Genomic DNA, 23,980 nt, shown 5'->3' on the forward strand with positions numbered 1-23,980 from the left:
GAGAAAGCTGCTATTTGGCCTGCTCTTTGACTGTATCATCAGGTACTGTAAAAATGTTGAAAGATGTCAGCAATTATACTTTGTATAAAGAGATTTTGCTTTAGTTTATTGAGAGAAAAAACCCCAACCACTATTAGAAAGACAAAATGAATACTCAAACATGCTGTGGAAAAAGCAGCAGAATTTTCCAGAGGGGATTTTTTTTTTCCCCCCAAGCAGTGTGAAATTGTGTATCCTGTGGTTCAAAATGTTCCCATTTTTGTTTATCCACAATCAAGATTTAGCTTAGTGCATGTAAAAGAGGATGTCAAAACCCCCACCTTTGTTAGAGAAAAACATCTTTCACTTGGTAATGAAGCTGTGTAATTTTTTCCCTGTTACTACTCAGAGCCATAAAAGTCAAACCATGTACTATTTTGGGGGAGAATGTAAAAATTTTCAGCTAGTGACTTTCAGTCTCTGTAATGGGGAAACAAATCAGCCACAGTTCAACCAACAATGCATGTAATATTCTCCCTATTAAAGTGGAGAAAAAAAAAATCACCACAAAATACTTAGAAATTGAAAATCAAATTGAGCAAAAGTGACAAAACCTGCATCTGTGATTTAGGAGCATATGGCTTTTCCCTTATATTTTAAAGGCAATGACATTTAAAGCTGCTAAGATATGACCAAAATGAGATTTCTGGAGATTTTCATTCATGACACAACTAAAATTGACATTATTCTTAACATAATGAAAAGATTGTTTCTAACATAGTGGGTCATTTGATTAGGGAGTGGCACACATAAAAAGAAGACATTTACTGCATGATAGGGAGGCTAATGGTGTAAGTTTAGCAGCTGACAGAATTATGTATGCTGAAATATTCTCTTTCAAATTGAACATCTCTCATCCTTACTCCTCAAATACATTTTTTTTTGTTTGTGTTTTGTTTACCAAATCAAAATTGTAGTGAGGTAATGGTTTGAACAAACAGCAAGGCAATGCTAAAAGACGTAGGTAATCCTCTAGCAGAGATGAACATGAGGGATGTAGACTTTCCAAGGAAGAAATGAATTAATTAGAAAGGAATAACTATGATTGTTTCAAGCAGATCCACTGCTGTACATCCTGACTGTATCTTGCAGTAGCAAGACTAGAAATCTGATAATAGATGAAGTCTACAAAGATTTAGTGAGCGTCTGCAGAAAGTCAGAAGTACTCAAACTGCTACCAAACCATGCTGTTCAGGCACACAAGGGAAAGCAGAAATAATACCTTGCTTCAAGAAACGCTGCCCATCCCTCAGTAACAGATTTCTATGCCCATATTAATTTTGAAATGTGCTCTGAAGGTGCTTGAGAGAGATCTAAGGGATTTACTTTCACTGGGAGATCTTGGCTGGCCCTGAATTTAAGCAAGACTCCCGTTGTAGTTAATGGAGAATAATCCTCAAGGGAATGATATATACTCGACCTGTCTTAGACACCAATCATAACTGTGATAGACACACAAGAGATTGATGAGATATAGGAGATACAGATGAGAAAGACACCTCTCATGGGATAAAATGAATTACCCTCTGGAAGCACTTATTACATTGAACTGATTGTAAAGGGAGCTGAGGTTGACTAGCTTACACTTAAAGTACCTAAAAGACAGACACCTGAGTTAGAGGAGATGAAATCCACTCTTAATGTTTAAATTTGATTACAAAGAATTGATTTAGCTGACATAATCCTGAGCAGGACTGATTGGGTCCATGCACAGAAGGACAACCCCAATTCAACACTGAGCTGCAAAGCAGCTACTGTAATTAGTTGGCACAATGATAAAAAAAACTAGTTGTTTTCTAAGTCATCGAGTTAACTCATTTTTAACATGAGCAGTCAAAAGAAGCAGTCTCAGAAACATGGGATAGTTAGGAATGTTGCATCTGAGAGATTTATGGGAAAACCCCTTTGTAATTCTATTCTGGACGACATTACACAATACTAATTAACATAAAACATTAATTCCCATTTTAAATAGGTTCTGATGAACACACAAATTAGTGCTGAAATCCAAATTGGAATCCCGTACTGCTAAACCGAAGGCTTTTCAGCATTAAAAGCGTGTCACATCTTGCCAATGTAAACCAACAATATTTGAAAGGATTTTCCTTTAAAATGAAATCTGAAATTAGCCTGTATACTGTCACAAATTGAGTGAAGCTATCATGATTGAAGACAGCAAAATGTCTGTTGCCATAAGGACAGGCAAGGAAGCTTATACGTGTACAGAAACTTTTACATTCCAGTACAGCTTATACATATGAAGATATTTATGTAAAATAACAGGCATATAATTCTAAAGAGAGGAAAAAAAGTGACAGCATTAATGTATGAATGGCATTTTGTTTTGCTAAAGATGATTAACGAACTGAATTCCTATGGAAATGTAGCGTGCCTGACATTCTCATACCTACCCAGCGAGTTAAAAATGATTACTGCTATTACAATGAATACAAAATTAATGAATAATAAATTAAATCCTTACACTAAATTGATATTAGGAGCCTCTTTAAGTCATTAATTTTTTTTTTGTAACATTCAAGTCACAATCCATAATAACCTTGTGAGAATAACAAGTTATGGATTTAATTACAGATAAAAAGAAATATCTTCCATTAAAATGTGGGAAATTATGCCCTAAAAAAAAATATATATATATAGTTCAAAATGGAGCAGATGTTGGAAGGCAGCAAGATCATTCATAAACTAATAATAATAATAGTATTAAAAAAGGAAATTAGAATGTCATGTTTTTACTTTCATTCTTTTCAGAAGAAATGCCAGGATTAGGGTAAAAGATTAACTAGCCAAGCACACTTAGGAAAAGTTTGATTGGTTTATGACACGTCCCATTTAATTGCCTCAATGCATGTAGAGCTTGACCAGCAACAGCATTCACGTGTCTTCAGGGCTCTACCCTAAACTTGGCTTTACTCCTTGGGATACCGACCACTAATAGGGCTTTAATGAACTAGTGGGAATTGCATGTGTTGATACCCAAGAAGAACAGAGGCATGCAGGATGCTTACATTCTGTGAAAAGCTGAGAGCCATTACTAGCTACACGCTAAGAACCAAACTGAACTCATTCCTAGGGGTACCAGAATTTTAACTTTAAAGCATACACGTGACAGTGAAAAGATGCTGTGGATTAGATCCTGTTACTAACCATTCTGTCCTCTTAGCTTCCATTTACACTTCCCCCCCCACCCTCTTTTCTTAGGGGAGAAATCCAAGCTGTATACATCTTTTGGAATGAGAAGTCTTAGATACTTATTGCCTTCTGTCTCAAGCAAAGATTTATTTAACTGTGTGGCAATATTCCACCAAGTTTGTTTAAAACTCTTAAGGGCAAGTTGTAATTCATTTTAATACATATGCCTCTACACATAAATATCTGCCAATTCTAACATTTATGATTGCTTACAGCATAACAGATATCAGTATAACACTAGATAACAAATTAGAGTTCTTAAACGCTCTGATACTCTTTACCTACAAGCAACACACCAAGAAACCAATATAACACAAAAGATGGATGCTCTTATTCACACTGGCAAAGACCATCCGAGAAACTGAAGCAATATGTGGAAACATACGACAAATGCAAACTCTGCCTCATCACCAGTTTAATAATGAGAAGAGAGGATCAACTTCCTCAGCCATACTGTTGCTTCTGGAAACAGCTACTTGTACCTCTGATATTCTAGGCTTCCTACACATCCCACCTTTCAGCTCAGTTTTGTCCACTCTGCTGATTTTGGATGTTTAGTTATCCTATGAGATCTCTGCTGCCACCAGGAAAAAGATCTACAAATATAACATGAGAGGAAAATGGACCAGAAGAAAAAAGCAGAAATGCAGAAGGACTGAGAAAACCATTTAAAATCTTATAATTTATCCATATTTAAATCAGAAAACCTAAGAAGGGCATCTGATTCTTCACAGTTAACAAAATATTAACTTACCATCAAATAATAATTGTTAACATATTTTCCTAAGGCTTATAGAAAGTAGAGTACTGGGAACTGCCAAGTGAAAGACAGCTTACTTGCTTAAAGTGTCACCTAACTTAGAAAACATTATGTTGTAACATAAAATAACAGGTTCTACAGCAGGTGGATTTCTCAATATAAAACACATTAAAAAATTAATGTTTAAATGCTTTTAATTTAACATAAAATAATGTAATAGCCCAGTTGACTTCTCAGTTCTTAAGTGGAAATAATTCCTGTTTGAACATGCCAATCCATTTGACAGCCAAGGGTAGTAACTACACCCAGTGTGGCTGATTTTAGCTGCACATTTCCCATTAATGTTAATGTGATTTTCACAGCTATATCACTGCACATGGGTAGAGAATGTACCCTCAAGTTGTTAAATAGCAATGGAAGAAGAGAATGAATATGCGGTGATTCCTCTGAAGAGGAAAGATGCCAAGGAAAGAAATGCTAGAAAGAATAATATAATACATAAAATCCATTCAGACAAGGAGGGATGGGGTGGAGTGGGGGAGCAGGAAAGGAAGCACTTTTTTAGGTCTTTTTCCAAAATTAGCTGTGTTCTGGGTTCTCTACAATGTCTTTTTTCAAGTGTTTTGTCAATGTTCTATAAAAACCCAATCATGAAACCCAGAGGAAAAGAGACATCTTTTTCCCAATTCAAGCCTATGTTTCAGATGGACTTACTGTTATTTAGCCCTACATTTAAAGCTTATTATTACTCTACATGTTCTGGATTGCATATTTTCATCAGTGCTGCATCCTGGTGGATCTTTGTTGGTGACAGTTTAATAGTTTGCCCAACAGAGTTAAAGAAGGTTAAAACCAACTCAGCAAAAATAAAAAAGCCTTTTTTAAACTGCTACTACTGCAAGATTCCAGCTCCAACTGCAATCACTGAAACACTGCAACTTTATCTTACTAAGTTCAGGCCTAGCATTAAGCTATCAAATCACAGAATCACCAAGGTTGGAAGAGACCTCAAAGATCATCAAGGCCAACCTGTCACCACAGACCTCATGACTAAACCATGGCACCAAGTGCCACATCCAATCCCCTCTTGAACTCCTCCAGGGATGGTGACTCCACCACCTCCCTGGGCAGCACATTCCAATGGCTAACAACTCTCTCAGTGCAGAACTTTCTCCTCACCTCGAGCCACAGTACCTACTAGTCTGTCCAAAACAACTATTCTCTAAAAGTTCACATTTTTTCTCCAGGCACAGTAAGAAATTCATGGTCACCATATATCTATATTATGTATTTCAATTCAAGAAGAAAAACCAGAGGGAACAAACAGTTGAGCATGTGTGAAATCACAGCAGAATTGAGGTCCTAGCTGGGGTTTAGGAGCATAGCTGAACACCTTGAGCCCCCCTGAAAAAAAAATGTGTTTCTCTCTCTGTCTTTTATATCAATATGCATGCACACATTTTCTGTAGCACAAAAAACAGGATGATAAAAGGGGAAAAGTAATACTTTGGCCTGATAAAACAGGAATACGCTGACATGAAAAGGTAGCCAACATTTTAAAACAAATGGCACTGTCAATAAAAATCTCTATTGTTTCCATATATAATTTTAATGGATTTATTTTGGTTTGGTTTTTTCCTTATTATATTCTTATATTTTGCTCAACTATTCTACTCATAGACTATAGGTGGATGAAGTGATACTGATGGGAGATTTATGCATGCATTAAATTTTTGCATTTGAGACTTCCAGCAAAGCTTTGTAGTACAATAAACATCTTTTTTCATTGATTTTTCTTTTCTATTCCTCTTAGGATTAACATTTTCAATGTGAATTACAAGTATTAGCATTATGCATCTCTCTGTGCATGTAAAGCCAGATACATACATGTATATTATACATACATGTATATTATATGTACATATATATCCATTTGCATATTTATGTAATGCCACACATACAGATGTGTGCATTGCAATACATGTTTCATTGGTACTACAGTATCATTTTCCATAGTACTCCAGTTTTGTATTGTGTGCTTACTCCTAAGTATTTAGCCAATTCTGTAAACTGTGGTAAATTAAATTCCTCTGTATTATTAAGTTCAGTTGTGTTCAGCACAAAACTACAGTGAAAACTGGTTTCCACAACTTCTAATTACAAAACATTAGCTACCTGAGTCTTCTCCAGCTCAGCAGATTAGCATAGATCTTCTCTGCTGACAGCTTTGACCTTCACTCCAGCAAACACTTGTCAAAATGCCAAAAGTAATTACCTGGCTGTTTAGGAAGGAGTAATGGGGTGTAGCTACCTACCTTTTCTTGTTACTGATCTAAAATGTCTATAAAAGTTTGCCAAGAGGCACCCTCTGGATTTTGGCATACACATTTTTTTTTGCATCTGTCTGTCTGGTTTTTTTTCCCCCCTCTTTTTTTCTTTCTGCCTTTTTTTTTTTTTTTAAGCAGACTATCAAATATAAGCTGTGTGATCTCCTGCCAGCCAATCCCATCACACTTCTACAGGACAGGCTAAATAACCCACTAGACAGATCTTTCGGCCAAAATGATTTTTTTGATTGCTATCATCCTGACATTGTTGCACTGATGCAACCAGGAATAAAAAAGAAAAAGAAGGGGAAGGAAAAAAAGAGAAAGGCAGCACAGGAATAAATGATCATAATTACACTTGGTAAGATCCTACTGTCTGTCCTCTGAACTATAGTTAAGAAACATTATGTGATAGTGTTGGTCTGTTGTTACTTTCTCTCCCCCCCCCCCCCTTTTTTTTTTTCTAAGAGGCATTTTCCCTATTCATATTTACAATGAGGAAAATAGAGGCATGGAGAATTTATAGGTGCTTCTGGAAAAACTATAGCTAGATTAAATCTAGCACAGCATTTACCTTCAGGCAACATGAAGCCATGAAGTTTCTCTTAATTTGGAATATTCAAACTTGTAGAAAAATATTGTCTAAAGAGAACAAAGGGATTTAACCTGCTTTGTTAAAGACTAGATAATACCAAAAAGATTAAGTGTTTGCAGATTATTACAATGGTTGTTAATCTCTAAATCCAGCACACAATTTTTGTCAGACAATGGAAAACATCATCTCCAAATAAGAACAAGATCAAAGGTCTGCAAATCTGACTCGCATCTTCTCTTACATGCCAGGAAGAATATCTGCAGTTCAGGAAAGCTCAGATAAAAACAAAACCCTAACAAACTTTCTTTGACCAGAGTCTGGAAACCAACAATTCATAAACACCAAGTTGTTGGCCCTGTGGTCACAACACTCTCTAATAATTGTGCAGGCTACCAGGTAGCAGCAGCAGCTGCTGAAGTAGACTTCCACACACAGGAGAAAAACTGCTCAAAATGAAAGCAAAGTAAAAATAAGGAACTGATTAATGCTGACAAGCCCTTGTGAGTACCACTAACAAACTTCTCTTATCTTCAAAAAGTATCCCAAACCTCTCAAATAATTCCGTGTAATGCTGTCAAGAGCATTATTTCCCTTCCCAGATACATTCCTCCACAAGCAATCAGCAGTATAAGCTCATGCAAGTGGCTGTTTTCAAGATGGATGCTACACAAATCCTCTGGACCTCGTAAGCAAGCCTTTTGCAGCCAGAAACCCTCCACCTGCCCTTTGATCCCCCCTCATGTTTGCACCTCCTTCCCTGGATACAATTCCTGAGAGAACAGGTTGCTACCAGGTTGGGGTTGGCCCCCCCCCCTGTACACTGTTACCAAAATACTATGCTTCTGGAGAAGTGCCTTTTTATGTCATTACTTTTTTCCAGCAAAAAAGGATGGCAGCCTGATTCTAAGATGCTGCTGTATGTAATTGAGTTTTTTTAATCGTGCTTTAAATAACAGCTATTTTTCTTAGAGCCCTGAAGTAACACCACAGTCACTCAAAAATGTTTATTCTTTGGCTGATATGAGAGCTATCACTTACAATCACAAGATTGCTAATCATCATATATTAAAACCCAATATATTTAGTCACATCAGATAAAAAACACTTTCCTATTTGTACCAACTAAAATAAGCTCCTGTTCCACATGGTGTCTAGAGTTTATTTGCCTGTATAGTTTAAAATTGTTAGGTTCATCTTGTTCCAAATTCTGAAAAGTTATAATCAATCTAACGGGGGGGGGGGGGGGGGGGGGGGCGGGAAATGTACACACTCTTCCCTTCCAGGCAAAGGTTAGGTTACGATATTATCTGACCTAAATGTATACCCAATCAAGGCAACTAGTTTTGAATAAATGCCTAACATTTAGACAGTTGCAACCAGTTAGATGAACTCTACCCTCCCCTTTACAATACATTAGCTTAAGAAGGACATCGAAACACTTGAATGTATCCAGAGAAGGGCAACAAGGCTGGGGAGAGGCCTTGAACACAAGCCCTACAAGGAGAGGCTGAGGGAGCTGGGATTGTTTAGCCTGGAGAAGAGGAGGCTCAGGGGTGACCTCATTGCTGTCTACAACTACATGAAAGGTGGTTGTAGCCAGGAAGGGGTTGGTCTCTTCTCCCAGGCAACCAGCACCAGAACAAGGGGACACAGTCTCAAGCTGCACCAGGGGAGGTTTAGAGTCGAGGTGAGGAGGAAGTTCTTCACCGAGCGAGTCATTCATCATTGGAATGTGCTGCCCAGGGAGGTGGTGGAGTCACCATCCCTGGAGGCGTTCAAGAGGAGATTGGACGTGGCACTTGGTGCCATGGTCTAGTCATGGGGTCTGTGTTTATAGGCTGGACTCGATCCTCAAGGTCTCTTCCAACCTTGGTTATACTGTGATATCTAGAAGACAGATGAGCTTCAGTTCTGATCTCTCCCTTGAACCTTTGATAGAACTGTCTGGTTCAGGCATCAATTTATTTTATTTTAAAATATATTACACCAATATAATGTATATACATTACACCAAAAATGTGTTTCTCTTCTTTCAGTTTATACCAGTCTGATGGTTTTAAATAAGAGACATCAGAATGGAATACATGAACAATCATTGCTTTAATTGAAGGAAATTTGCTACATAATGATACACAGTTGTTTTTCCCTCTAATTCTAGAAAATTATTAACTACCTTTAGAGTTCCCAAGAGTTAAAAAGCTTGACTTAGGGATTTATGCTAGAACAGATTTAATCACTTGATGAGGTGAACAGAAGGACATCCTGAAGTTTTCCATTACAACAGAAAGTGGTCTTAAAGCAAAAAGACTTCTTTCTGAAGTTAGATAGCTCACAGTTATTCTTACATGAAAGAGGTGTATGTTTAAAAAAAAGCACACCAAAAACCCCCATCTTTACTCATCACAGCAATGAATATCACAATTAGAAGGAAGTAATCAAAGAATCATAACCAAAGAAACTTGTTATTCTTCAAGACTGAGGCACATTTCTGCATGGTAGCACCCATGACAATTGCTGTAACTCATTTTGATTTTCATCTGCAGAACAAGGTGGGAAGGAAATGACATCTTAAAAAAATCATTAATCATTGTATCAGACATTTTGGAGTGCAGGAAACAATTCAAATACTGAACAAATCTTCAAATCTGTAATGACATCTTTTTTTCAGCAATGGAAGTATTTGAGGAAAATAGTTTCGATGAGTTGATGCCACAGTAGGTGAAAGGGAATTGATCCACTACAGGAGATCAAGAGGTGGAAAAGGACAATGTGAACTAAGAAGGACTGACTGGACAAAATCAGGATTTGCACCAAAAGACTTAAAGAGAGCTAGCAACAGAAAAAGAGCTGTCAAGTTTTTATGTTTCACATTACAGACCAAAGAATTGTAATCCTCCTTAAACCAGGGCAACAGCAAGTGAAATCAGATGGACCTCACAGCCTCCTGGCTACGTTGTTCAAAGTTTCTGACACAGAAGCTGTCAGTTCCCTTCAAAGATGAACTTAAAATTATTCACAGACACACTCTTTGTTACCATCTCTGACAGCAAGACACCTAATGGTCTACAAAAATCTAGATAGAGGGGATGAATTCAGCCACAGACTTTTATCTTGCTCTGTTCACTTCATCACAGCTGAATTATGATCTGACAATGACTGGGCAATGAACACTTTCAACAAAGAGCACAAGAAAAGGAAACCGAGATGGTATGTCAGCATGGAAGTGTTTGTGACTGAAGCAACAAAGTTCATCTTTCTGAGGCTTCTCACAAGACATGCAAAGCTTATAGCAGAAATCAGCAAGACAACCAAAGCTAGTTATAGCCATTTAAATAGAAAAAAAGGGCTTAGGGGATATGAATACTTTTTATCCAGAAATTGAAGTTTCTTGCTTTTGATGTATTCATCACACTGCTCTTCAGTCTCTCCCTCTTTTTTTTCCCACATCTAAAACGTTGCATTTAAATACAATACCAAAATAAAATTAAATATGATTCTAACAATTAAAAGACTGCAACTGCAGGCAAGCAAATGCTGCTGTTTCCTGTCACTGATGTTGAGTGTCTGTGCATAAGATCTACACCTTTATATTTTTTTGCTCATAACCATACTGCCTATATTGCCACTATTTATATTAATGGAGTTATTTCTCTGCTAGACTTCTACTAACCTTTAAACTGAGGAGAAATGAAATCCACATTCATTTGTCTAAGTGATGTCATGTGCTGAGTGTAATTAGTTCTAGAGCAGCTCATCTATGTCTAGAGAAAGTTTATTTCCTCAAAATGCCGAGACAAAATTACACTGCACCATTGAGCCTGACTTATTAAACAGAAATAGGCCAGAGGATGGCTACTTGATGCAAGATATGTTCTGTACCATAAACACCAAATATGTGACACTGGCAAAATGTTGGCTGACCTGCTCTGTAGTCAAAGAGCAAATAAAGGTATTGTTAATGTGAGAAAGCAAGCTATTCACAATTTCAAATTGCTGTGTTGACAGCTTTCTCTTATAATTATGTAGCCCTAGAAACTGCAAAAAGAGTAATCAAAACATTTACACAGAAGTGGAACTGTGCATCACTGGAAAAAAAAAAAGTTTTATCAGCAAGAACATAGCTTGAAGGATTTTAGAGAGCTTTATCTCTCCTCAAGCCATGTCTTGTGTAAACCAAAAAAGAACCCATCTCAAACTCTAAGAAAACACAGGATACCATTTTTGTTAGCAAATTGCCATACTTCTGTTTTTCAGTAGATATTTTGTCTCTTGTCTGCTTGCACAATGGCTAAAAAGCCTTCTCTAGCTTGTGTATTTGTCAAATGCCACAGGAAAGGCTAACTTTAAATATAGTTCCCTATATATAAACCTAAATAATGCAGGGAAAATAGGCAGTTTACCCATTTTGGTTACAATAATGTATACTACATGAATAAGAAGATCAAACTGCTGCACAGAAACTGTTCCTGTGGATACCAGTATGACACGCATGTACATAACATCTGCACAAATCTGGCTAATTTACATTTCCATAATTACCATGGCATCTGACTAACTCAATTTCTACATTCTTTTCGTTTCTAAGGATGTGATGGACAGGGAAATTCTTCTGTCAGTTTGGTCTATTCATTTTCTGTAAACAAGATCTGCTTTCAGAGTTCCTGGATGGCTGTCAAGTTACCTAATAGTGCAGGATGGTACAAACATTTACCTGTGCCCACCCTGGAAATATGCATTGATTTATTCTGCTTTGGTAAATGAAGTTTTAGGAACGTTTCTGTTCAAGACACTCTTGACTATTAAAATTTCTTATAATAAGCCTAAAAAAAATCTTTCTTATGTAAGTATGTATTGCTGTTGATCATTTAACTGGATTTATTTTTTGTTTTAGAGATCTGCAAGTAAGAATTTTGCTTCAAATGCATGAACTGATTGGTGAGCATATTCACAAGCTATGGTTAGAAAAGACAAATGAGATACTTCCAAAATTTACAAAGTTTGGTGGCTGGATAGCACTGTGAGTGCATTTTTTGTTTTGTTAAAAGCAAACACAAGGTTTAGTCACAACAGTACCGGAGCCACAGCAATATACCAAATCAAGCTGATGCAAGACTCCTACAAACCTTTCTGCAGCCATCAAAATCTGAATATTTTAATTCATTGCACAAACAGAAATTAGGAGATTGCTGAGATATTATAGAGAGCAGATAAAATTACAATTAAAATGTTGGTGAGTCAGCAGAACCCCCTCTGGGGTGACTGTTTTACATCCCCAGAACCTCCCTACTTTGTCAGCAATATTTAAAGAAGTTGAAAGCAATTACTCTGATGCCAATGGTAAGAAAATAACATTTTCTGACTTTTGCTGAAATAAACTAGTTACAACATTTATACATTTCAGAGTAGCTTGCTAGGAGCAGGCCAAGGCCCCTCTTGAACGTAACAAAGTTTCTGTGGGCTTCAGTGGATGCCTGTTCCATGAACTTGTTTATATGTAAATTTTTGAACATGTCTAAGGTTCATTATCCACAGCAGGAAAAGCTACAAACTGAAAGATGATTTATTTTTAACCTGTGTCTGTCACTTTCATCTCTTCATGCATTGCAAGAGGTAGTGTGCAATCTTGTCCATATTTGCTCTTCCACTCTGAACTTGACAGGCTGTTTTTGGTACCATACTCATTCTTTTTTTTTTCCAAAAGAAAGATTCCTGCCTTATTTCACCACTTCTTCTATGGAGGATTTTCTGTACTTACAGTCATGCCTTCTATCTCTTTCTGAGTTTTCCATTTCAACCAGAGATTCTAACCTCCGTGAGGTATAAAAAGCAGAACAGCATTTGTATTTAAATACAGGCAAGGGATAGATTTGTTCTGTTTTCTATTTCTTTCCAAATAATTCCTAGAAACACTTTTGTTGTTCAACTAGAGCTTGAATGGTTATTTTCATTAAATTACCTCTTACTACACTAAATTCTTACTCCAGAGCAGTAATAGCCTATTTAGACCTAAAGCTTCATGTGTAAAGCTATTTTGTTCTCCATATGCAGGTTTTTTCTACACTAATTTATAAGGGATTTAATCTGCCATTTTGAGTACAGTCACTCAGTCTGGTAAGGTTTTTATACATTTCTAAGATCAACTTTCACCTTTAATACTGTGAATAATTTAATATTATTAATAGGATTTCTCATTACACACTGCTCACCCTCTTTCCAACTCATTTATAAGTACGCTGAATACCACAGTCCCAGAAGAGATCCTCCCACTTTTCTGCTATCTCTAGCCTTTTAAAAAACTAATAATTTTTTTTCCTAATCTGTGTTTCTTGCCTCATAACCAATTACTGAGCCATCATTTTTGTGATCCATATTCCACATTCTAAGAACTTCTAGTGAAAAGCCTTGTCAAAAGTCTTTGGCAAGCCAAGTAGGCTCTACCAGCTGCATAATATTTGTTGATCCCTTCAGAGAGATTAATTAGGTTTAAAAGGCAGGACATTGCTGGGGGGAAAAAAAGCATATTAGTTTTTCCCTTGCACATTTAGGTGTCCTGTAAGTCCATCATCACTTCACTGTAATTTCCTAGTTTTGACAAAAAAATATCTACAGCTCTTTGGCCTACTGAAGTCTTTTAAGAAAAATAGCATCCCATCTGCTACTCTAATCATCAGATAATAAGACCCTTTTACAATGGAGCTGCAAGGAAATTTCTGGCATGGGAACTACTCCAATTCTTTCTATAACTAAATTTATCCATGCAGAAGGGAGAAGTCAGTGGAAGGTTTGAGGCTCTGAGTGTTTATTTAAGCAAACATTTTCTCCTATTTTCAAGCAACACTGCGACTTGTTTACTCATAATTTTTTAAGCCTACCAACTGGGTTTTCAGAAGCAAATCAGTTATCAACTCAGTTACTTTGCAAAAGATGTTTCTCGCAGTCAACACTCCATTATACAGTTAGCCAAGGTGACAAGAAGCCAATAGGAATCCTTAAATCAGAGCTATTTATTCACAAACATCTGATCCCCAGAATCCAACACTTAACTCACCAAGATAAGCTTGTCACTTAAATTGCCTAAACACTGGAACATGAGAGGTGTATTCCACCATCTTTCAACCCAGACATGAAGAGTAAAACATGGTAACAGTTTTGTTCCCCGAGAAAGATGTACTGGGACAGAGAAGGTATGATATCCTCATTTACAAGTAACCAATCTGTTCTACAAATTCATCACAACAATGAGGAGTTTTTCACCATGCCAGGCCTTGACTTCAAGTCTCTATGTAATCCATTTAGCTGATAACCAAGGAAGTCTCAGACAGTTTGAATTGACTCAGATGTCAAACTTAAATCTCCCATATGTGTCACTTACCTCTTGACTGTCTCTCTCTGTAATGTCAATCTTCTGGGAGAATGGGATGCCTCTGTACTGTTTGTAGTGCTACTGCCCACTAAATGGACACACGAGAGGTCACAGTTCAGGAATAGAAGACAAGGACTTACCTGCTGTTTTGGCAACATCTGCAGTTGAAATGTTTTGGAGGTTTGAGTGCACTCTGAAGGTCACAGCTGGTCCCAGCACGCTGGAAGAGATTATTAAAAAATGTAAGATTTCTAATCAAAGAGCCATGGCATAATATTCCTTATCAAAATAGGTTTTTAAAGAGAACCTATTAAGACACCATTTAGTCCTCTTTCTTTTGCTTCATTAGCTACATTTGCATACATTTTTATACCTCTTGTGGTTTCTTGTGTCTATCTTGTGCCTGTCTGAAAGAATTCCAACGACATTAACTAAACTTCAGAATACTCCTGTAAATACTGTTCTTGCTACAAAGATGGAAAAATGGATGCACTGAATTTGTTATTCACCCAAGTACAGCATAGATCACCACTGCAATTCAGCATCTAAAGAAGATTATGTGTAGCTTCAAATTCTATATGCCTAACATCAGTACAAGCTTAGCTCTGCTGTCACACTGCAAGTCAGAGGGGCAATAAAGAGACACATAACATTTATCCTGATCATGCCTTGCAAGGACATGTGTGGGGAAAAGATCTTGGATATGTCTGATCCAAAGGCTAATTTCAACTAAAAAAGATACCACAATTTATTGATCTTCTAACAACAGAAGTAATCATCTCTGAATGACCTAGGAGAGGAAATGACTTAATTTTGATGGTGACTTTTTGGGGTGTACCCTGATGGTCCTTCATGGCATGAAAAATCTGTAAGGCATGTAACAAAGGAAGGTAGTGATTAGCCAGATGAAGAATTGCAGAGTAATGTTCAGGGTTTCACACCAAAAGAATTTAATTGTGCATCTTTAAAGACAAATACATACACATAACTGCATTGATTCTCCATGCATCCCAATAATACCCAACTTAAATGCATATCTCATGAAAGGAAAAAAAAATTGCAGTTCTGACAGCCTTAAAACCATACTAAAGTACATATATATGTGAAAAAGGTAAGAAAAATACACACATACACAAATATAGCAAGTGTATTTTTTATAGAAAATTTGAGTAACAAGAGACTACAGAAAGTACAATGCAATAATTTTCAGGGGAAAAGAGTAGAATGGCTCAAAAAGAGGCAAAATAGGTGAGTGAACTTTTACAGTAGTGCCTATTATGTGTTACACACTTCCTAAATTTTTATTATTTGTATAATCAATGAAAAAAATATATTTATTATATAACAATCTTGCTTAAAAGGTGAAGTACATTGGCTTGAACCATACACTTCCTACAGCTGTAGCTCATAAAAGAATGGAGTCTGAACAATTGCTGCATAAAAGGAAACCTGAAACAAAATATTTTTGTTGCAGGGCCTGCAATGAAGCATTTGATTACTCTCTTACTAACATTTTAATATTCTGCATTCATACAATGTAAAGCACTTAATGAAGTGTGCTTAATTGTTAGACAGAAATTCCTTTAAACTTTGCCCATTTGAGGAAGAAAAATAATATTATTAACCGTAAAAGAGTACTTTGAGGTCACAAAGGGAATCGGAGTAAGACTAAGGAACATCCCGTCAATCTTTTGCTAGAGTCAACAGGGACTGTCATTAATCCATCATTTTTCTCTAAATACTCCTTAGGGGCAGGGAGGAAGAGGAAAAGAAAACAGAGAGATTTTATTGCTAAAGGACACTCCAGTACCAAGACATTAAGGTACCAGAAACTTCTTTTAATAATGTTAGATAGTTATCAAGCATCTATAAGCATAATTTAAGGAATATTTTAGGATATAACACTAAACAATTGCAAAGTGTGTTTTATTGGAGGTGCTTCACAAGAATTTAGGCCATTCTCCAATTCTTTCACTAATGCTGAAATAATCAACTGTAAAATGCACCTGGGAGTTTTATGAGACCACACACTGAATATAGCTAATTTTGCACTGTCCTCCTTTCTGCATTGCCAGCCTAAGAGAAATCATGATTCCTCTGTGGCTACTCAGACATTTGCACTGTAATTAGAAGTTTGTGTTAAATAAAAGCAGGCACCACCCAAGTACACAGCTGTCCAACGACAAGGATAGGGTGAAAAAACAAGTCTAGATATTCCCCCCAAAATCTACACTGCATAATCCATCATACTTGAGAATCTGGAACCAACACAAACTCGAGCACTCTTTCAGCTTTAACAGCAAAGGCATAACAAGTTTCCTCCACTCCTTCCCTTGTCTATTTTACTTCTAATTTTGGCCTAGATCTCACTCCCTGAAGCTGTCCCTTTAGCCCACCCACTGCAGCTATGCAGACTTCATGGCATCATTAATCCATAAAGGTTAAAACTGGATCATTTCAGTGATCCAGAACAGGCAGTGAAAGGCAGTGAAGCCAGGCAGGGACCATCTCGCTATTCTCTACTGACTCCACCTGGATAATCCATGAACACAACAGAATCCAAGTTGTGCACATGTATCCATTGCCACAAACACCATCATTCCTCCACACTGGTGATGAGAAAAATCAGGTAAATAAAGAGCAAAAAACAAACAAGGGGGAAGGGGAAATCCCATATGCAAGTGGGATTGTATTGGGCCAACACTGCTCTTCTTCAGGAAAGAAGAGATCTCTGAATCATTTAATGCACCCACTCATATATTGCTTTGTGGGATATTGGGTTTTCTCTACTGTAGCAATTGAATGCTTGAATGTAAGAAACCACCTGACCACCACATAAGCACAGCCTCATTGGAAATATTTACAAGACAGAGAAAATAAAAGCAGCTCTTGTCACAACCCTTTGCACGTTGATATTCTGCTGTTTATTTAAAAGCAAACAAAAGACCTTGAGATTACTTGGCCAAAATTGCATTTCTGCTCAATTTTTTTGGGAACAGACTGCTTCAAGGAGCTCATAAAACGAGATTTTTCTCATGGGGTGCTTCTGGCAAAAGCACTCAATAAATAAACATTTCAATAACAATAGATGCCCTTTGGGGAATTCTTCACTGTTCATTATGTGCAGGATGAGAACATTTAAACAATAACAATCATTATTTGAGGACAAAATATTTATTTATTTTTAAAAGAAGACTTTAAGAAGAGGTCAACTAGCCTGAGAAAAGGTCCTAAGATACATAAAATGCACCCCTGATACTTCCTAACCAGGAATTAGATAGATGAGACTGCTTTTCCATGCCACTGTCAAACTCTCAGAAGCTAAACTAATATTAATGGCAATTGTCTTTGCATCACTCTAAATATAGAGGCACACCGAAGCGCACACAATTGTTTATGACCTGATGAATTACATGCAAACCATTCCCACAGATCAGGGAGTGTGCTGCCCATTAGCAGAGGCATCTGTCCGGGCTGGCAGGTTACATCCTGCCAACACTCAGCCAGCTGAAGTGTGTAGGTAAAAGCAATCAGAAATAGAAGCCACAATTCCCCGACGGAGGCATAGGCTCCACCTAAGACATGTATCTGCTGCAAGCAAGATTAAAATTATTAGATAGTGGCACTTTCAATATAGAAAGACAACACTTTATATCAGAGGGGGTTTTGCCTATTGTTTTCACCCCAAGCTGAATGCTACGATTACACTTATGTCAGAAGTCAGCTCCAATTTACATAAGGGAAGTGGGAACTTATAGCCGCCTCAATAAAAGATGATCAGGAATTTTAGAAGGCACCTGGACTACACTGTTCAAATCACATTTGCCATTTTTTTTTCCTAATGCTTTGTTATGAATTTTTTTTTTTCTCTTCTTAATTTTTTTAATAAAGGTAAGCTGGGCTGGCTTCAAAGCTAATAAACAGTGACTTCTCCTGACGCAAAATGTAACGTCTGTTGCAATGATCTGCTAAATTTGTTACTTGAAATTTACTGACTAATTACCCCCTCTGTTGGCTGTCACAACTTCTGCTTTTTTTTCATTTCAATAATGTTGCCTTCAGCCATAATAGTTTTGTGGGTTTTTTTTTTAACAAAGACATTCAAAGCATATTGCAAATTGTCACCCTTATGTGCTGTTGTCTTATATTCTGTTTACCAGAGATGAAATAATTACAGTGTTTATACCAAAATGACTTGAAGGTTGATTGCTGATTTAATAATATCCCCACCCCCTTGGGTTTATATTTCCCATCTGAAGGTGGGAGGGTGCACAACATGCATGGAAACAAACACTATTCTTTGTGTAAAATAGAAATATTTCCTTCCATTAATGGTTTTACTGTCTAACAACACACTTATTCTATTTTGCCTGTCAACAAATAAATGATCTGAACAAACAGAGCTGGAGCACGATCAATATGGCAAGGTCCATATCACTTTCAAGCCGTAGGTTATAATTATATTTATGAATGACAGGATTTGAATCTCCATAAATTATGTCCCAGGCTTTATGTGCCTGTTCTCCTCCCTCATGTGTGTATACTTCAGTATTACAATATCATACAGAAGGCTTTACAGTGAAATACAGTCACAGTCTATCATACCCCCTAGTGGAAAAGGATTTGAGAGACAAGTGCCAACATGGCTATGTGTGTTCTTGAAGATGAGACAGAGCTGATGCCAGATGGAAACGAGTTGAGCTTGCACTGCATTAAAAATAAATAAATAAAACACAGGCAGAGAGTAATTTCTCAAGATTGGAGCAAAACGAGGAGACTAGGACTGGATATTTCCAACATTAAACATGCTCTTAATGACCCTATTTCCTAAAACTGAGCTTGCCTTAATAAAGCTTAGATTTGAAATCAGAGCCACTACTTGTCTATATGTTCATTTCAGAATCCTTTAATCTCTGGAGGTTAAGAAAAGCAATTAGTAACGCTCCAGAGGATTGTGCAAAGTAAATTTTATAGCAGCAAAGGTAATTGTCTCAGGAAATGTTTGGTGGGCTTGAACTAATGACTTGCAATGGGTACACATTTCTGTGCTTACTGTGTTTAGGAATTTGAAGCTTATGCCCATTGTTTATACTGCACTGAAGCCTCCTTTGCACCTTCTCAATTTTGGAAGTATTTAAAAGATCATACTGCACTAAATACGTAATATGAGATATATATGTGTGTGTTTAGGTATATAAACATATGTCAAATCATATTAATAGGAAAAAGGAACATGGTTAAAAGAGGCATTTTTGTAATGCAATATGCTAATAGGACACGGTTTCCAGAGCAAAGTAAAGGCAGAAAATTGCATCTGGTCATTGTCATACAACACATAAATGGATTAAGAAGGGCACATTGGCTATTTTGTTCTCCTTCTGATATTCAAAGCAGCTGTAAATCCATTAACCACTATAATTTTTGACTCGGAATGTTGACCAAAATTTGTTTTCTGAAAATTCTGTCACACTCTATTTCTATTACAAAACCAGATACCTGAATACACTTCAAAGATTCGGGAAACCCATGAAGGATGTATTATGCTGACCTACAAAACTACTTTCCTGTTCAGTAAAAAAAACACTGATCATCCTCCAGACTCCATAATAAAAAGGCATCCACCTCTCGCTCTTAATATCTTTACTGTTGACGGATTTGCTTCACCTTGCACCTGAACTGGACAAATGTCAGTGTTCAGCTGTATGTATTCTCACATTTCTACTGACCTGTGATGTACTTACAGCCAGTGATCAATTAACAAATCTTTTTTGTTTTAGCAAACCGATCCTTTCTACAGAAACTCTTCAAGACACTTATAAAAGCGCAGAATGTTACTGTTCCACAACATGCTGTGATACAGCTGAAAATATATGAACTATTCATATTTACATCCTTTGCATACACTAAGCATAAAGTGTTTGTTTGCAGCATTGTTCAGAGAAGTGTGATCCTGTAGTAAACATAGCCAGCACAGAGAAAGAAAGTCAAAGATTTGGTTTACTACCATCACACCTTATGCCTGACAATAACCAAGTACTAAAGATGGAAGCGCATAATCCCTGCTAAGGGAACATTAATTGCAGTGCTCACCAGTTAGTGGTTGATATTCTATCACCACTTGCATTTTCATTAGAGTGCTTTACACCAAGCAGCTGGGAGAGATGTTACAGAGATCACAAAGATTAAATAGATCAACAGTTTCACAGCAACCACGTCTTAAAAATGTAACTACACGGAAACAAACCTGAGGTTCAGATTTGATGGTTGCAGCTCATATTTGCCAACACCTACAAACTTAATAAATCAGATATTTCTTTGGGCAACTTGAACTGCCCTCTTCTCTCCCTTTGAAATGACTGGTGCTTCAGAGAGACTTCATAGACCATTGTTCTAGAGGGAAAGAAGAGGGCACTACTAGGTGGAAAAACAATGAAATGTGTTTTGACTGACATGCTACTGTCATTAATTTCAAGACTGAAGTCACAGAAAAGGGATGTCTGGTCCAGAATGGGTTGCTTTCCAACAACAGCAGTCCATGTTTAGTGGGTCTGATACCAACCAATACTAAATGATGGACTTTGAGTTATTTTACATTCATCACTAATTTTAAATTCATCATGTAATCTGGAAGCATCGACAATGACCTAAATATACTGACACTAACTGACAGTGCAAAAGGTGATAAAACAGGATCTTTGTCTCTTCTTAAAAATCATTTAAGCTCTAGGCTTAGCAAAATAAGTTTGACTTGAGATGTAAAATTTCAATGTTCACTTTAGAGATTGATGCTACAGTTTGTCCTATTTTTATTCTTCATCAAATGCACCTTCTGATGATTACTCAATATCTATGAATAATTTGCAGAGTTTTAAAATAATTTTTCTATTAAACTGTCACAAGCCATGAAGCTTGACATTTTCACCATGCTGAGTACATAAAAGTTGCCAGCTTTGCCTTCCATGCAAATAAGGTTCTTAATTACAGTATTTAAAAGAACAAACCATACAAGCGCTGTGCTTTTTTTTACAGTAAAAGACTATTTGGACCCTGAGAGAGTGGGAAAATAGTTTCAAAATGCTACTTAGATGTACAGTGATTTTGCTTTTACTCCCTAAAGTTTAAGGATAAAAATGTTATGTCATGTGTATTTAAAAATGGGGAGGAAAAAAGGAAGAAAATTGTACTCTGTTTGCATTTCTGTTCATCTTTATACCTTTTAGTAGTCTGCCTGGTACACAGTCAGCAGATGGTTTTAATTTTTAGGCAGTAAGCACTCAATGCATTTTACTGACCTCAGGTCTACTTAACCTCTGCACACCTCTGTTGTTAATGGAGTCTGTTGGAATAACATGTAAAATTTGTCTACTGGGATGACAGTCACTTTAAGCTCAGTTTGCATGAGTTTTAGAGAGTAATGAAGAGCATGACTCGTGTTAGGACTTTTGCAGAGGCAAAAGTTCAGCATGCTCATAGCTTTGATAGGAGCCAGGTGAGACAGGTTTTTTTGCTGATGATTAGGCAGCACAACCAAAGACCAAAACACCCAAATTTGCTACAGTTTCAATTCGACAAGCTACTAAATTATGAGTGCTAGAACCAGAGCACCCCCTCGCTTGCTTACTTAAGAACCTGCTGGCTTCTCCTTTAGCTCTGAGAAAACCAACTACAAGATGCACTCTTGATCTCCCCTCATAACCAAATAGGTAGTAGGTCATTTGCTTTCCAAGGGAGGCATGTCAAAAATTCATTGAGTCTTCTGGTTGCACCTACAGATGTTTGTGTGTTCCAACTGCCTTTATGACTCCTGAGGAATGCAAACCCTTCCACAGGCAGGTTGTTGTGTAGCTCATGGGCCTGGGTAAGCAATATTTACTGACTAGGGTGTAAAAAATAAAAGGAGATAAATATTACTTGTCTCTTTAAGCTTCTTACAATCCATCCAACCATCCATATGACAGAAAAAAATAGATGCTTTTGTACATAGGAAAGTCAGGTAGCTATGGGCAGAAAAATCAAGAAAGATGCAGACAAAAGATGAGTTTTGTTTATTTTTTGAGGGACCATTCTTTTCTGCATCATAATCTTTTGCCATTTCTAATATTAGTTATTCTATTTGTAGACCAAGCTTCAGTTCAAGAGTGAGAATCACAGTTCTCTGTTTCTATTCTCATATCTGTCACCAAGTTCTGTACCATCTTAGGGAAAAAAATCAAATAAACCTTCCTGAGTTTCAATTTACCCATCTGTGGAATGGAAATGATTACCTGTTAATAATATGTGAAAAACCCAATGGCACATATTCAGTGACTTGCATGAAACAAAGCAGTATATCCTGCCTACCCTATAACGTTATGAGCCTTAATTTTGTTAAAAAGGAACATAATGGGATTCTCAGTCACACACACAGATGAGCAGTAGAGAAATATGAAGTTAAATAAAGACAGATAAAACTTAGCTCACTTATCTGTAAAAATATTCTCTGTGAGTAGGGACCTACGAGTACATGGAAATACATCTATAACACTGGATTTAATTCTGCTTTTGATTCCAAAGGTGCTAATCCTCTGATTTAATGAGATTAAATGTGGTAATGGAAAGCCAAACTCTGTACATTTGTTTATAATAGTCTCCCTAGATTTTTATAGTCTTTCTATTTTGTCACCCAGAATTCATAAAACGCTCCAGGTCAAAATCTTTCTTGTTATTTTAATGTATTTTTATATTTTTCTAGCAGGAAGGTTAGAGTGGAGAAGGCAAAATTATCTTGGATACATGCACATTTATTAAAGAAAAGCACACAATATATATTGTACCTCAAGGGGAAAAGCCATGAGACTAATGTAATGCTAAGGCTGAGAAATCACTCATTTTTAAGTACAGGAATGCATAGTTGAAATTTCAACCTTAGTTTTGTTTCCTTATCCTCATTCCTTTAAAAATTGATGTATCCTTATATTATATAAATTAGTTGTCAAATAAGACAACATGTACCAGAAAACACAATGTAATTTCTTATAAAAGCCTGCATGCAATGAGTTACAGCAGAACATTTCTCAGGCAGTTTGTTTTCCAGACTCATTAAATCTGTGGAAGAAGTCACGTTTGAATAAAAGCGGTTCCATTAATTCTGAGTTATGCTTTTACAGCATTTTAAACAAGATTATGCCAAATAGCCTTAGTCTGTTGGTTTGTTATTTAAATTAAGAAAGAAAAAAGAAAAAGGCTGATAATTTTTTTAAAGGTATCTCTCCATATTGAGACCTGTCCTATATAGGACAGCTCAAATTGAAATAAAAATGTTGCTAATTTCTGGGCAATAAATGGAATGAAAATAAAAATCCATTCTATTGCCGATTTGTACTAAAAAACCTTAAGAAGAGAAAGATGAACTATGTGCTTTTTCATAAGCATAGTATTAGAACAATGAACTCTCAGGGAAACTAAATGGCATATACAGCCAAACCCAAAAGCTGCCACCTAGGGAAAAAAAAACTTTGCAAGAATATTAATTCACAGACATTCAACATGCAATGTTGGAAAAGATTAATCACATCAGATCATGGAGAAAAGAATCATAGGCTATCTGCACAACAGGGGGAAGTTTGCAGATGCAATCCTAAGAAAACACTGCATTACCTGTCCTGTTACTGCTCAGTGGTTAAATTGTCCTCCCTCACACTACCCTG

At 36.7% G+C, this 23,980-nt stretch overlaps 1 protein-coding gene across 1 annotated transcript in view; it reads right to left on the reverse strand.

Moving 5' to 3' along the window:
* The window catches only part of PTPRN2 (protein tyrosine phosphatase receptor type N2), a 612,734-nt gene that overhangs the window by 322,528 nt on the left and 266,226 nt on the right, over positions 1-23,980 (reverse strand). Inside the window, exon 11 of the mRNA XM_068146020.1 lies at positions 14,435-14,514. Coding sequence (XP_068002121.1) covers positions 14,435-14,514 — 80 coding nt within the window. The remainder of the gene's footprint in view (positions 1-14,434; positions 14,515-23,980) is intronic.

This window comes from Melanerpes formicivorus, unplaced genomic scaffold, assembly GCF_026170545.1.
Source record: "Melanerpes formicivorus ecotype bairdi unplaced genomic scaffold, bMelFor1.0.p_v2 SCAF_13, whole genome shotgun sequence".
In the NCBI taxonomy this organism is placed as follows: domain Eukaryota; kingdom Metazoa; phylum Chordata; class Aves; order Piciformes; family Picidae; genus Melanerpes; species Melanerpes formicivorus.